General features: G+C 47.1%; 1 protein-coding gene across 1 annotated transcript in view; it reads left to right on the top strand.

The window, feature by feature from the left end:
* Positions 1–236: 236 nt before the first annotated feature.
* The window catches only part of LOC121682470 (stereocilin), a 29,118-nt gene continuing 13,831 nt past the window's right edge, over positions 237–15,523 (top strand). The window contains exons 1-16 of the mRNA XM_042062635.1: positions 237–505; positions 694–1,473; positions 1,588–1,977; positions 2,849–2,873; positions 4,871–5,405; positions 5,824–6,741; positions 7,314–7,376; positions 7,575–7,697; positions 8,301–8,467; positions 9,485–9,671; positions 10,340–10,455; positions 10,755–10,884; positions 12,839–13,021; positions 13,392–13,430; positions 14,679–14,861; positions 15,042–15,191. Coding sequence (XP_041918569.1) covers positions 277–505; positions 694–1,473; positions 1,588–1,977; positions 2,849–2,873; positions 4,871–5,405; positions 5,824–6,741; positions 7,314–7,376; positions 7,575–7,697; positions 8,301–8,467; positions 9,485–9,671; positions 10,340–10,455; positions 10,755–10,884; positions 12,839–13,021; positions 13,392–13,430; positions 14,679–14,861; positions 15,042–15,191 — 4,218 coding nt within the window. The 5' untranslated portion in view covers positions 237–276. The remainder of the gene's footprint in view (positions 506–693; positions 1,474–1,587; positions 1,978–2,848; positions 2,874–4,870; positions 5,406–5,823; positions 6,742–7,313; positions 7,377–7,574; positions 7,698–8,300; positions 8,468–9,484; positions 9,672–10,339; positions 10,456–10,754; positions 10,885–12,838; positions 13,022–13,391; positions 13,431–14,678; positions 14,862–15,041; positions 15,192–15,523) is intronic.

Genomic DNA, 15,523 nt, shown 5'->3' on the forward strand with positions numbered 1-15,523 from the left:
ACAATGTCATAAATGTTACAGTGTAAAACAACTAAGCAATAAAATTAATTGTACAGAAAGTATAATTAAGACATTTTTGAAAAAAAATCTCCTGCTATTACACATAAGATAAAGTACACATTTTATGCTTTGCATCATAAAACAGAATAATATTGTTTCGTATAATTGCAAATGACAGTTGATAGCTTATTTTACTGCACATTTTGCCGCTTCTAAGCCTCAGTGGTAATGTAGCTGTGCTTTGTTAGAACTCAGTGAATTAGCCATTAACATTTCATGCCCAATCTCCAGAGCGACATTTTACTCCTGCAGTGTGTCTTCGGCTCGCTCTTAGAGTGGGATCCTGCCGCCGTCGGTGCCTTGGCAGAGGGGTGGAGAACATGCCCTCATCCTCACCCACTCGCAGGTGCTGAAGTCCAGCTCAGGATGGGGAAGCTTCGGTCACTGGTGCTGCTTCTGGTGTCACTGGTGCTTTTAGTCGGCCAAATACCCGCTGCTCTTCCAGGTGAAGTATTCTCTTGTGTTAGCCTGGATTCCATTGTTTGTGTGTGTGTGTGTGTGTGTGTGTATGTCGCTATGAGCACATGTTGTCGAAAAGTTTAATGAACTATAAGCTCGTTTTCTAGGCCATTGGGTTTTCTAAGTTATTGGGTTCTGACAGAGTAACCACACACTGTTCGTTTTCTTTCTTAGGTGGAAGTAAGGAAGCGGAGCAAAGGGAAGCCATTCTGAAAGAGCTGCTGTCAATATGGCGGAACGGTGGGAGCTCGTATCCAAGAGGAGACCAGCCCCAGCACTCAGAAAAGCCTCAGGACCAGCAGGTCCAAACCGTGGTGCGCAACATCGTTGGGGGACTCAAATCTCTAGGTCTGCTGTCCCCCAAAAACATGGGCCTCCCGTCTCTAAACAAGCCCATAGACCGCCAGCGCCTGTCAGGCTTCCTCTACAACATCTCCACGTACCTCCAGGAGATGGGGGCCGAACTGGAGGAGAGGCAGCCGGCCTTCAGGGAGGAACAGTTCTGGGAGAAGATCCTCTACACCCTCCTGCAGGCGGAAGGTGGCGCCCCCTATGGGCCGTGGGACAGCAGGGTGCCTCCCAGGCCTAGCTTCAGACTGCAGGACCTGTTCCTGTCCCTCCGCGGCAGCCCGCACTGGGACGGCCTGCTGGGATTGGTCCAGAGCATCCAGCATCTGTCCGAGCGGCAGCCGCAGCGGCCCATCCTGGCATTCGTGTCGCAGAACTGGAGGACGATCAGTGCGCTGCTCGACGCGGTGCTGCAGGCGGTGGTGAGCGGCACGTACGGGCAGGCCAGCGCCGGGCTCCAGGGCTTCATCTGCGTGCTGCGGGGACGCCGCGACTGCGGGGGCTTCAGCACCGACTGGCTGGAGCAGCTGCTGGGCTTCCTGGAGACGCGCAACTGGAAGCCGGTGCTCAGCCTGCACCCCTCAGACGATCCCAGGGGCGGTGGAGGTGCAGGTGGAGGTGGAGGTGGAGGTGGAGGTGCAGGTGGAGGTGGAGGTGGAGGTGGAGGTGGAGGTGGAGGTGGAGGCAGAGGTGGAGGTGGAGGTGGTGGAAGCAGCGAAGGGACATCGGTGTCCACCGGTCGCCTGAGGCCCTTCAGCCTCCCCCCGGAGGCGGAGGCGCTACTGAAGGACGAGGGCCTCGCTGCAGGGGCGTTCCTTCGGAACCAGAGCCTGTTGGACATTGACAAGCTGGACTCGGTGCAGGCCCTGCTGCTGCAGGCTCTGTGGCGCTCGAGCGCCGGGGAGAGGGCAGCGGCGCAGCTGGCCCAGAGGAACCCCGCGCTCCTTCAGAGTCTCGACGGCCTGCGGAGCGGCCTGCTGCACCGCGTGGGCAACTCTGTCTACGGAAGCCTGCGCAGGAAGGTGTTGCGCGTTACCATGGCACTGCTGGACGACGTCAGCAGTGTAGTTGGCGTGCCACAACCGAATCGCCATGGAAGATGCATAGTGGGCAAGTGTAGCAGTTTACTTCTGATTGATGTTTGGTTTGAAGTTTTTGGCAATGGCAACAAGTAGCTTCATTTTATTGAATTCTCAACATTTCTCAAAATTGATTTTTTTGTCTGTGGGCTGTTTGGAGAGCAAATATGTAGGTCTTTATTTGCTATGCATAGGTTTGCATCTGTTATCTGCTAACCTGAGGCCATTACTGTGATGTAGTCAGCAAAAGAGCCACAACAGGAGTATTTTCTTCCAGTATCTCTGTGAAAGAATCACATGCATTGTGGCAGATTCAGCTTCTCATTTGCCTCATTTTTACCACAATATTTCAGTCTTACTACTCTGTAGTGGCTGCAAGCATATGGGTACAAAAATGAAAAGAATCCCATCAGCTCTCTGTCCATTTAAAAGAATCTTCAATGTGTCAGTGTTCCATAGAATCCCATCAGCTCTGTGTCCATTTAAAAGAATCTTTAATCTCCATATGCTCTCCCATTGAATCTGAAGTTCATTTATTATTTACGTTGAGAGACCCACTCTAATCAGTAAAATCTACTCATTTGACGTGGCCTAAGTTCATATGATCGTCTGGGCTGAAAGATTTAGCAGAGAACTCTGTCTGACACAGCTTTAAAATCACAAAGGCCATGTTAGTCATTAAGCATATCGCTGTTACCCCAAATCCTATGGTGAGTTCAATCTGCTTGCGCTTTTGTTGATGGCAGTAACCCAAGCCGTCTGGTATTATGCCCGCTGCGATGCTGTTACCACAAGCCTGATTGCCTAATTCAGGAGCCATAGTTTTCCACCAATGTCAATAGAGTTCTGCCATTGTGTGTGATTTGTGACATGTTTGACATTTTTTGTCATTCTCTTAAAAGGTGATCTAAGGCAGCTCATTCTGTGGTAAGTGTTGGCACCAAACTCATTTTCCACATCAGCCTGCTCCCATACTGTATGTCTGCCGTGCATGTGCCTGTGTGTGTGTGTCCCTCAGGTGCTTTCTTTTTTTATGAGCCTTTGGACAGAGTGTGTTTCGAGTTTCAGATCAGTTTGCACCTTTGTGACGTTTCCACTGCGTCTGTTGCATCGGGCCAGATAAATCAAGCGCAGGCGACAGTGAAACAAACACCAGAGGCACAGATTCTCAGAGTGCTCTCTCCACTTTCTGCTCTCTCTCTCTCCACTCTCTCCACTCTCTGTTCTCTCTCTCCACTCTCTCTCCTCTTTCTCCACTCTCTCTCCTCTTTCTCCACTCTCTGTTCTCTCTCTACTCTCTGTTCTCTCTCTCTACTCTCTGTTCTCTCTCTCCACTCTCTGTTCTCTCTCTCTCCACTCAATTCAATTCAACAAGCTTTATTGGCATGAATGTAAATTTTACAGTGTTGCCAAAGCATTCAATACAACAATAACAGTAATATAGATAATAATAATAGTAATACAAATAATAATAATAATGATAATAATAATAATAATAATAATAATAATAATAATAATAATAATGAAAATAACATCTGGCTTTTAAATGAACAGAACAAAAAAGAAAAAAAAACAAAACTATGGATTATTATGTTATTGATCATGTAACATGGGCATAAAATGTTGTTCATTTTCCACTACATCACTGCAGTGAGCACACATCCTCTTTTCAGGGGCCAGCCAGGTTTGCCTGTGTCGCCCCTTTTCAATAGCAAGGCTATGGTCGCTGAGCCTGTTCTCTCTCTCTACTCTCTGTTCTCTCTCTCCACTCTCTGTTCTCTCTCTCCACTCTCTGTTCTCTCTCTCTCTACTCTCTGTTCTCTCTCTCCACTCTCTGTTCTCTCTCTCTCCACTCTCTGTTCTCTCTCTGCTCTCTCTGTTCAATTCAATTGAGCTTTATTGGCATGACAAAAAATACCATTTGTATTGCCAAAGCATACATGTATGTAGTAGTGTGTAAAGATAAAACAAACCATCATGTGTCAGTGTGTGTGTGTATGTGATGGTGTGGATGGGAATGCATGTGTGTGTGTGTGTGTGTGTGCGTGTGTGTGTGTGTGTGTGTGTGTGTGTGTGTGTGTGTGTGTGTGTGTGTGTATTTGACTTTTTTGTGTGCTTCACTGATGAAGTGACTCCCTTTGTTTATGGCAAGCATCTATATATCTTGCTGCAACTCTTGCGCTCTTTTGTTCCTCTCCTAATAATATTCGTAGACTTAGATCCTTACATTTTTGAAGGTCTGGATGCATTTCTCTGAATTTAGGAAAAAAATTGATCTCGTATCTCTTTCCATTGGCAGCATTCAGCCAAAAAGTGAAGCTCTGTTTCTATGGCACCTTGGTTGCAGTTGGTGCACAGCCTGTCTTCTCTGGGCAGCCAGGTTTGCCTGTTTCTGCCCTTCTCAATAGCCAGACTGTGATTGCTTAGTCTGTACCTGGTCAAGGTTTTTCTCTGTCTGGTATCAGTGACTGTGGATAGGTAGTCTGCCACAGTGTACTCTCTGTTTAGGGCCAAATAACATTGAAGTTTATTTTGTCTTTTTGTTGTTTCAGTCCAATATGATAAGTAATTTTGTTTTTCTGCATTTATAATTTGGTTAGGCCGAATTGTTTGAGAAAGGGTGGCAAGGTCCTGAGGCTGACTATTAGTTGTGTTAGTAGTACTAGCTGGATGAGGGGACTTGTTTTTACACTCATCTCTTGGCGTTCTCTCTCTCTACTCTCTCTTTTCTCTCTCCACTCTCTGCTCTCTGTTCTCTCTCTCCTCTCTCTCCACTCTCTGCTCTCTGTTCTCTCTATCCACTCTCTGTTCTCTCCTCTCTCTCTCCACTCTGTTCTCTCTCTCCACTCTCTGTTCTCTCCTCTCTCTCTCCACTCTGTTCTCTCTCTCCACTCTCTGTTCTCTCTCTTCCCCACGTTCTCCAGGGGTATCAGACACAACTTGACCTGGAACGCCCAGGCCCTGGGCTTCACCTCACATGGCCCCCCCAGCCGCCCCACCTTCTTGACCTGCCCTCCAGCTGGGAAGGACAGTGGTGCCCCCTCAGCCTCCTCCTCCTCCTCTTCTTCCTCCTCCTCTTCCTCCACCCCACCCACCTACCGCAGGTCCAGGCTCCTTCCCCTGCCTGAGGACGCACTGGTGACGACCCCTGTGCCGACCCCTGACCCCTCGGCCTCGGAGGAGATCCTGGAGGCCGCCTGCAACGACTCCATCCCAGGCCTGACGGGCGTGTCCAACTTCACCGTCTTCCTCTACTGCAACCTCTTCACGGGGTCACTGGACGCCCTCAGCGAGCTCGGGGGGCCCGACCTCCACGCCACCTGCTCGGACGCGGCCTGGTACCTGGCGGTGGCCGAGGAGGACTTCCTGTGGGTGCAGGTGTGCAGCGAGTTCTTTGCGCACGAGTTCAACAACACGGTCTGTGCCAACTCCTCGTTCTGGGTCCACAGGGCACAACAGGTAATCAGACCAACGTCAGGTTTCAGGGTTCTGTTTGGGGGTTCTGTTTGGGTGTCAGGTTTCGGGGTTCTGTTTGGGTGTCAGGTTTCGTTCAGTGGGGTGACATAAGTTCAGCGCAGCTCTGTGTTACACCAAGGAGGATGTTTGCTGTGCTGTGTCCATTTGAAGTGCCTACTGGAAAATAATCTATGTTGGGGCAGGCTGGATATAGCTTTGCGATTGTGCTTGTGAAATGTATATTTTTCCCAGGCTGTATCTAGTCATACTGGACAGAAAAAGACCTCTTATGGAAAAATCTTGAGACCACTGTTTTTCAAGATCTTGTTCTTAAAAAAAAAATCATGGTTTTATTAATAAGATCTTAAAACTCTTAAGTCAAATAAATGATTCTAAATGTATAATCTTGAATTTCCCTCAGGCAGCACTTACTAAGGACTACGGGTATTTGAGCCAGTCTAGCATCTCGGAGCTCTGTGTGCAGCTGACAGGGGGTGCTCCGGGAGCCTCTGCCCCTGATGCCAGCCAGGACTGCTTGGCACTGCTGGGCAGCCCCTCCATGAATGCCCACGACTTCCGCAGGTGCTTCTTACCCAACGACTCCGCTCTCATTCTGTCCCTGTGTGGAAATGGGTTGACACCTTCCATGGACGACGGGTCATGGGTGTCCGAATACTGCTCGCGTGTCCTCAACACCACCCGCGGACTCGCGGAGGGGCTCTGTGACTACAGGAGCTGGCACGTCCAGAATTTTGCCAATGCCACCTTGCTGGAGGTCTGCGTCCACACCCCAGGCCTGCGGGACTACATGTGCAGCAACGCATCCCTGTACGCCGAGCTCCTCCACACCCGGCCGTCCCTCCTCATGGGTCTGTGTCTGGGTCCGGCCGAGGTGGACGAGGGCGCCGGGCAGCCCGGGGCCTCCAGCCCGGGTGGACGCTGCGCCCTCCAGCAGTTCTTCGACCTGCTCCCGGCGCCGTACGCGTTCGACACGTCGCAGCTGTGCGCCGACCCGGTGCCCCTGGTGCTGGACGCGCTGCAGAGCCTGAGCCGCTGCGAGGGCACCATGGATGAGCGCGCCAGCTGGCTGGCCACCGTGAGCTACGTGCTGCGCGTGCTGGACTTCATGGTGGGCCTGTCGGCGGGGCTGGAGGAAGGCGAGCGCGAGGTGCGGCAGGGCCTGGGCCAGGCCATCCTGCTGGCCAGTCTGCTGGACAACGGCTCCTTCTGGGCTACGCTGAGGCCCAACGCCTCCCTCAGCGTCCTCCACACTGTGGGAGTCTTCCTGAGGAAGGAGCAGAATCCAGCTGTCAAGGAGGACCTGCTAAGCTGCTTCAGTGTAAGATGGCGGACAGATTCATTCTGGGTGCCTTTGGGGTCCTCCAGTGAAAATATACCATTTTCTCATGTCTAGAAGTTTTGTGTTGTTCCAAGTTTTCTTGAGTATAATTTGTTCACCCAATTCAATGTTTTCTGTGTGTGGAATATTAAACAGTAGAAGCTGTCGCCAAGAGAGAAAAAATGTATAGGACCTGCAGCCTAATCCGTTTTTGACAGTAGCTGTTGTTTACTGCAGCAGAAGGATAAGACCTCAAGAGGGAAATTAGTTTTCTGTCTGAATCAACAAAACTGAATTGGAGAGGCCCTGGTGGCATCACGCTGATGTGCAGTGTATCTCATTTAACGTTTTGACAGTCCTGGAGCACAGGAGCCATTTGTATTTGGTGGAGGGTTTCATGTCATGCACAGGCAGATGAAGTGTCAAGTTGATGACAATACATTTGTCACACCCTTTTCTGAAAAGGCTTGAGAATGTTTTAATGGCCACTTCTGTCTGTCTCTCTCCCTCCCTCTGTCTCTCCATCTTCTGTCTCCCTCTCTCTCTCCAAATATGTCCGTCTGCCTGAATAGCCTGTACTGTGGGATCTGATCCAGAGACAAGGCAACTCCTCTGCCCTCAGAGTCCTTATACAGGTACAAACTAATATACTGCTGTATACTACAAACATGCACTACACTCTCCTTAAGATCTATGCTAACAAAGCAGATCCAGATAGATAAATAGATAGATAGATAGATAGATAGATAGATAGATAGATAGATAGATACTTTATTGATCCCTATAGGGGAAATTCAAGAATCCCAATCAATCTCCCCATATCATGTGTTCAGGAGTATCTGAAGATGCCACGGGAGGGCATCCAAATGTTGGTGATGTCAGCTGAGAAGGACGCAGTGAAGAGATTCCTGTCTCACGTCCATCAGAGCTGGGACCAGCTGGACGTGGTTGTCGAGGTAGAGTAAAACCCACCAGATCATTGTCTAGCCACAGCATCTCTGACCCTAAGCTGTTTCTAGGAGAATCCTCTTTTGGTTGTGTGGTAATAGGCCTGTGACTGCAGGAGGGTAGCTCCACACAGAATGATGAATGAGAACCATTAGGTCAACCCACTGATCTATATGATTGTCCGCATGGATCATGTGGAGTTCTATGAATATCTACTTGAGGATAAATGGCCCCTTGAACCAAAGCAGCGCTTGTTCAGTGCCCTACAGGGCCGTGAGGACTCTATCATTAATCAGTCGGAGAACCCTAACTCAATGTAAGACCGTATTCATCTTTAAGAGGAGCTCAGTGGAGTTGAATATAATTACTCTTGTCTGGCCAAAATCTTGTTACGCAGGGAGGGTTTCCAGAGATAACCTGTAAGCAAGGTCCTGAAATATTACGGTTGCAAGGCAGGCTTTGTGTGTCTGTTTTTTAATTTGATGTTCCGGATAAATCATTTTTGAAGAGCATCAGTCATTTTGGTGTGTTCCTGTTCATAAACCTGTTACTAAGCCTCAGGTGTGTTCCTGTTTATAAACCTGTTACTAAGCCTCAGGTGTCTTTCTAAGGCCTCCCCAACAGAGCAGCAGGCTATGGAAACCATGACGGCCGCTTTCATCCAGAAGTTTCCACGAGTGACCCCTGACCTATTTGTTGACCTCTCCCAGTTCATCCCCTTCATGTCTGTCTCTGACATCATGAGCTTCCCTGCCTCTTTGATGGTCAATGACAGCGTGTGAGTCATATCCCACCCTCTTCTGTGTCTTGTCTGTTTATATTGTTCTATTCAATTGATTTAATTGTATGTGTAGTTTTTCTTGTTCACAAGTTCATGAACTGAAAGCGTATCAGTTGAGTAAAAACACTGGGATTGAATTACCTGCAGCCCGCGGGGAGATGTGGGTAAGAAGTGCTCTGGAGCTACTGTTACAGCAGGGAATGAGTACACATAGACATGTTACTGTGGATGCACATAGACATGTTACTGTGAATGCACATACAGTAGACATGTTACTGTGGATGCACATAGACATGTTACTAGACATGTTAATGTGGATGCACATAGACATGTTACTAGACATGTTACTGTGGATGCACATAGGCATGTTACTGTGGATGCACATAGACATGTTACTGTAGATGCATGCAGGGTGGAAGGAACTGATGGGCACAGTTCAAGACCGTGTGTCCTATCGATATTACTCAACATGTCAAATGAAGTTCCTCTTCAAAACTCCACAGCACTCTGCACCATTTTGAGGACCTAAGCCAACTATATGCTGTGGCTTTGGATGTAAAGAGTTAGCTTCTGTAAAGAAAGTGCTTATTGATCACTTACACTGAACCTACACTGAGGCTTTCTACCTGGCCAGTAATGCAGTGATCGTTATTAGGATGGTATGATACAGTATCTCATAGCTACTCTCGCCGTGCTGGCACATAGCATGTAGCATGTAGCATCCCACTCACACAGTTGCCCCTGATGTGGCACAGCTTGCACCACTGCACACATCATTGCTATCATTAAACCTTTATGGGACGCAACAGCCAAGCAACATGACACAACATGACCGTCAGTGTCATTATGATGCTGACAACAACTGCGTGGATAGCTGAGAGCTCTCAGCACAGTGTGCCGCATAACATGACACCTTATGAGGCCAATTAGCCCCGTTGCAAATTTCATTATCAATCCAATAGAAAATGACTTGAGTGTCTTGTGCGTTCTGCTGCCCCCTGGTGGCGGCTCCAGACTGCTGGCGATCCGGGAGCACAGCTCGGTGATGAAGTCCCCCCAGAAGCAGGCGTTTGTCAAGCGGCTGCTCCAGTCGCCCGTGGCCGGCGAGGTGGCCTCCTGGCCCCACTACTTCCTCACCTCCATCCTGCCCCTGCTGCCCCACCTGCCCCTCGGCCATTTCCAGCAGCTCACCGCACAGCAGGTGGGGGTCACTGGGACACAGAGCACTCATAGGAGGCCATGTTGTGTTAGATAGTAAAGCAGTCTTGATTGGGGGATCCCGGGTGTTTTATAGCGCTTCATAAATCTATCAAGATAATCGCAAAAGGGATGGGCCTTATAATGTATGCATGTCAGATAACCCATTTAAGACGGCTATTATCAGGCACATCAACACTTCTTGAGTTCTGCTGTAAAGTCTTTGTATTCGCATTGTTATTCTTTGTTTGTGTATGAGCGGCATTTCCGTGTGGGTTTAACAGAGTGGGATAATCTTGTATTGAGACTGATAGCGGGGGTAAATTGGCATATTAATTCTGTTTATTTGTGATAAATATCCCCGCCACGCTGTCAGCCAGTGATTGCGTGTGAACTTTATAGCTCAGCATGGCATTTACACTCAGTAGTGTGACAAATGGTCCCGCTGGCCTTTCGACTTCCCCACGGGAATAAATGGTCTCGCTGGCTAAGCTCTGTCCTCATTCAATCCAGGAGCTCACATGTTATGCTGCATGATGTGAATAGAAAATCATTTCAGTCTAGACTAGAGGAAGAATGTGTCAGGTTGTATTATCAGGTTGAAGGAAGTGGCACTGAGGCTTTCTGTATGAACCAGTGAGGTATTTGACATGCGTTTGGTCCCGCCCCCAGCTCACTCCTCTGTTGGAGCTGCTGGGTAACAGCAGCCTGGATGCCACTAGAGGGCACCATATCCTCAGGACTGTCTACCCCAAGAAGAGGAACCTGACCAATGAAACCCTACTGAGGTGAAATTCAGATGCAGTGCATACCCATAGGCATCTATTTGGTTGAAATATTTCATTCCGTTTGTCTCAAGCCTGACTAGGTTGCCATCAAGTGTCTCTTTGCAAAAAAAGCTAAGCATCATTCATTTACTTGCGTGGGTTTTGCGTGTCTTTGACACTGTACATTTATATATGCATGGCTTTTGTGTCTTTGACATTGTACATCCATGTAACAATAGGGCCATCTAATTGTTTTGTCATAAGATCCCTGTGAAAGCTAGCGTTGCCAGTAAGACTGAGTGCTAGAGTTCCTTGGGCAGGTTGGGCGTGCTGGTGTGTTACCTGAGCCTAGAGGACCTTCGGCCGCTCCTGTCGTCCTCCCCTCACCCCGCCCTGTGGCAGCGGCTGGCCTCCTGTGTGACTGACGGACTGGTAGCGTCCGACGGCAGGGTGAGCGCTCCATTTCACAAGTCTTTTGTGCTGCTCTCATAATCCTCCTGAAATGCGATGACGTTGTGCGTCTGTGTGTGAATCTCGGAAACGGGGAATGGATACATGAGGCAGGAGGAGATGAAAGCAAATTCACACTCACGTGTCTGTGCACACATGCAACACACACACACACACACACAAACACACACACACACACATACACCCACCCACACACACACACACACATTTTAATGCTTTTATTTGGACCTTAACTACAGGGGAAGATTCACAGATCCAAACATTGAAGGAAATATGTTACACACTTAGGCAGGTCTGATCAAACACAGAATGCATTGTGCCACTCCATGATTATGGGTAAACATGGCATCATCGTTTCAAGATGGATATACAACCTGTTATTTCAGAAATGGAGCAGTACTTGGCAAGTTTCTGTGCATTTGGCCAGCTTAGTCCACACAGTTGCAATCCATGTAAAACAAGTTTGTGCACATGATACGTTTGCATTGAAACCCCATGTTTGTGATATTGCAGGCAAGTGGCTGATATTTCAACAGCTTGGAGTTCAAACAAGTGTCCATATACAAATCAAAAGAACATCCTATTTCAACAATAGTCATATTCTTAGTATTTTCATATATAATGGTAATATATATATGGTATATATAATGTAAAGTCCACCAGTCTATCATGCCCTGCTATGTAAAGTCCACTAGTCTATCATGGCCTGCTATGTAAAGTCCACCAGTCTATCATGCCCTGCTATGTAAAGTCCACCAGTCTATCATGCCCTGCTATGTAAAGTCCACCAGTCTATCATGCCCTGCTATGTAAAGTCCACTAGTCTATCATGGCCTGCTATGTAAAGTCCACCAGTCTATCATGCCCTGCTATGTAAAGTCCAGCAGTCTATCATGTCTTGCTATGTAAAGTTCTTTATAAGAACTGCATCCATTCAGGACATGTGCAGCGGTCTCGTGGTCTCATGGTTAGTGGAGTGAAGAATGCAGTGTGGTTTGTGGTTGCACACACACACACACACACACACACACACACACACACACACACACACACACACACACACACACACACACACACACACACACAAACACACAGGGATGGGCTGGTGCTGTTTTAATAATTTGTCCAGACTTGGTTGTTTTCAGAATACACAATACACTCCCTCTCACATCAACCTCAAGTTTGAGAACTTTAAACATCAGTTTCTTGAGAACTTGAATCATCCAATCGGAACACATGGAGCTGATTATGTGGTTTCCCCATGTATTGCCTAAAGCAACACGATGAAAAAATTCATATTTATGTGCCTTGGCATCAATATACTGTAACACCATTTTACACTTACACTGTGCCCAGTTACATACAAATCAGCTACAAGGGTCCTTCCTGATCAATAGCATTACACAGTGCAACATCAAGCAATCTGGACATGCATCTCTGATGCAGTATTTAAACTAGTCTATGAGATGTAGCAGACAGGTCAGCATAGTTGATCTGTTGACTGTTTATTAAATAGACACATATGGAAGGTTTGCAAAGTGATTTCATGCTCCCTTCATGCTTCCAAGAGTATTTTTAGTATTTTCAAAATACAAAAATACAGTATTTTATTTTGATACATGGCTTGGCTACTGGCTACTGTATTCTGCAGTTTATTTTGATACACTTAAAATGAGGATATTTGATATGTTATGTATTATGTATTTTTGCCTGTCCCTTTGACACGCACACGTTTCATATGTAATGACACATGTCTATAAACTCACACATTTGAACTCAGCACCCTGACCCTTGGAAGATCAACTAACATGATGCAATCTAATCAAATGAGTGGTCCTCAAATTGCAACATCCTCTTCCGATTGACATCTTCTTTCTCCACACTCCGTAGCCTTTTAGTGAGTAGTTCTAATAGCCAGTCTCGCCCCACGCAGCTGTCCCATTGGTTGGGGTTGGCGCTGGAGTCTCTGAATGCCAGTGCTCTGTCGCCAGCCGTGTTGGCGTCCCTGCGGGGTCTGTTGCCCCAGCTGGGTGCTGACTTCCTGATGCCCGTCTCCTCAGCTGAGCTGCTGCACATTCTGACTCAGCCTGATATGCCCACCTACACACCTGCACAGGTAGGCATACACACACATGCACACACATGTTCAAATGTCAGGAGTCAAATGGGCAACCTTTTAGCTCAGGAGGCAGGAGGAGTTAAGAGCAGGAATTAACTGGCTCACAAGAACAGGGTATTTATCCACCCCCACATGCCTGTGACTATGAGCGTAGATGGTTTCATTTCCAATAAAACTTGTTTGTTTTGGAAAGCAGTATTATAAATCTGGACCGGTATGTCTCTTCCCAGTCAGCCTCAAAAGTTTTGGGCCTCTTGGCTAGTAAACACTGAGTGAAAAACATATTTTTCTGTCATATTTAAAAGCTGTGGGAGATTAGTTTCTCCAGGGATTTGGTGCAACCTGCTGTCTATGTTTCATCCTCCAGGCATTCCAAATACTGGAGCGGATTTCTGAAAACACAAATGTAAGTTGCTCTCTAAATTTCAAACAGGGCTTCATCAAACTTACCACTAGTAGGAATAGCAGGTCTTTCCACAACACTGATAGAAATGTCCTGTTCTTTTTTTTTTTCTGTTCCCTGCCACCTTCTCATCCCTCTTTTTGTCTCTCTCTTTTCCTTTTCCCTTTTTTTGCTATCTGTCTTCTATTCTTTCTCTCCATCTATCCCCCTCTCTCTCGGTCCTCTCCTTCCCTCTCTCTCTCTCTCTCTCTCTCTCTGTCCTCTCCTTCCCTCTCTCTCTCTCTCTGAAATTCAAATTCATATACAAAAGTTGCTTTATTGGCATGACAAATGGGCACTTTTATTTCCAAAGCAGTTAATACTTAGAAGAAGAATAGAATAAGACATTACAACAAATGCAGATACCGAAATATAGACATTGACTGTTATAAGAAATCAGAATACGTACATTAAACATACAGGTACACTAAAGGAACCAGATCTGTTATCAACAGTACTTATTTTAACAGTGGTAATTATTACAACTTTATATTTCTCATTTAGAATTGATTTTATTATGCAGTAGGGTGACCTTCTGTGTCTGTGTATGTGTGTGCATGTGAATTCATCAGCTACAGTGTGCTTTGAGTGTGTGTGAGCGAGTGTTTGCTCAGACGTGTGTGTGTGTGTGTACACGTATGTGTGTGTGTGGGTCTGACTTCCAAGTGGTCTTGGAGTAGGGGTAGGGTGTGCGTGTGTGTGTAATGGTGGCCAGTGAGAACATATTGTGCAGCTATAAGACAGCTATCTTTGTATTCACTTAGTAAGGTAATTTACTGGGGGTTGAATTTGGGGTGTTTTTCTTTAAATTTTGTGAAGTAAAGATCAGAGACTTATTGGATAGATTTGCACTCAGTTAAAAAGTGCAGCTCTGTCTCAACAACATTGTCTTTACACTCTTGACATAGACGTTTGTTACTTGGAAGCCATTTTTTTTTCTGTGGCTGAGTGGTGCTTGCTGAGTGTATTTCGTCAGTATGTTTCTCAAATTTGTTTATTTTGCTTTTGTTAGGTAGTCTGCTAATATATACACTCTGTCTAGGGCCAAGTAGCATTGCATCTTGCTTTGGCATTTCGTTTTAGATTGCCAAGGTTGATAATAACTCTTGCTATAGGATTGATGAAAATTGCTTAAGTTGAACATGTTGTGTAATTTGGACCTGGTCTTGCCCCCTTAATGTGTGTGTCTCTCTCCGTGTGTGTGTGCTGTAGCTCAGCGTGAGTGTGCTTTGCCAGCTCAGGCCTCTGCTGTCTGGCTTGTCGGCAGGCGTGCTGAGGGACGTGTTGGGGCCAGAGTGGGGCCTACTGGGCCAGGAGGAGTGCCAGTGCTGGCGCCCCCTGCTGTTCACCCTGCGCCCTGCACACAGAGCCCTGCTTCAGACAGCCCTCAGGGAGGTAGGCTGCAATTAGCAGGGGGGGGTGATCAGTTCCAGTCATCCACAGTCTTGTCAAAAATAGTATTTTGTGTTTAATTGGATTAATCTGAGAAAGGGACAGTCTCAATGCAGTTAGGTCTCCCTTTTTGTATGCTGAGCATTTTCACCTTTCATATTGTGTCATTTATTTATATGAAAGGGGCTGGACAGACGATCTGCAAACACGTCTCTGCATCTGCGCTGTCTTCTGCCCCACATCTCCTTGAAGAGACTCATGACAGGACTGCGTGGAGAGGCCATCCTCACTAACCTGAACCTCTACAGGGACCTACCGTGGTCCCCGCAACAGGTATATAGGACACATGTGAACACTCATGCAACAGACTGAACACACTCTCTCTGCAGCACACGCACACACACACACACACACACACACACACACACACACACACACACACACACACACACACACACACACACACACACACACACACACACACACACACAAACAATTTCTCTACTTGCTAACATTCTTGGCCCTCTGGCAAATCTGAAACATTGCTTTTATCCAGTGCAGGCCTGCACACCACACACACATAAAAAACACACAACCTCAGGCACATTCACACACATTCTTCCTAATATGCACACCATTACAGGAGCTCTTTTGCAAAACCATTT

The sequence above is a fragment of the Alosa sapidissima genome, chromosome 14 (genome assembly GCF_018492685.1).
Source record: "Alosa sapidissima isolate fAloSap1 chromosome 14, fAloSap1.pri, whole genome shotgun sequence".
In the NCBI taxonomy this organism is placed as follows: Eukaryota; Metazoa; Chordata; class Actinopteri; order Clupeiformes; family Clupeidae; genus Alosa; species Alosa sapidissima.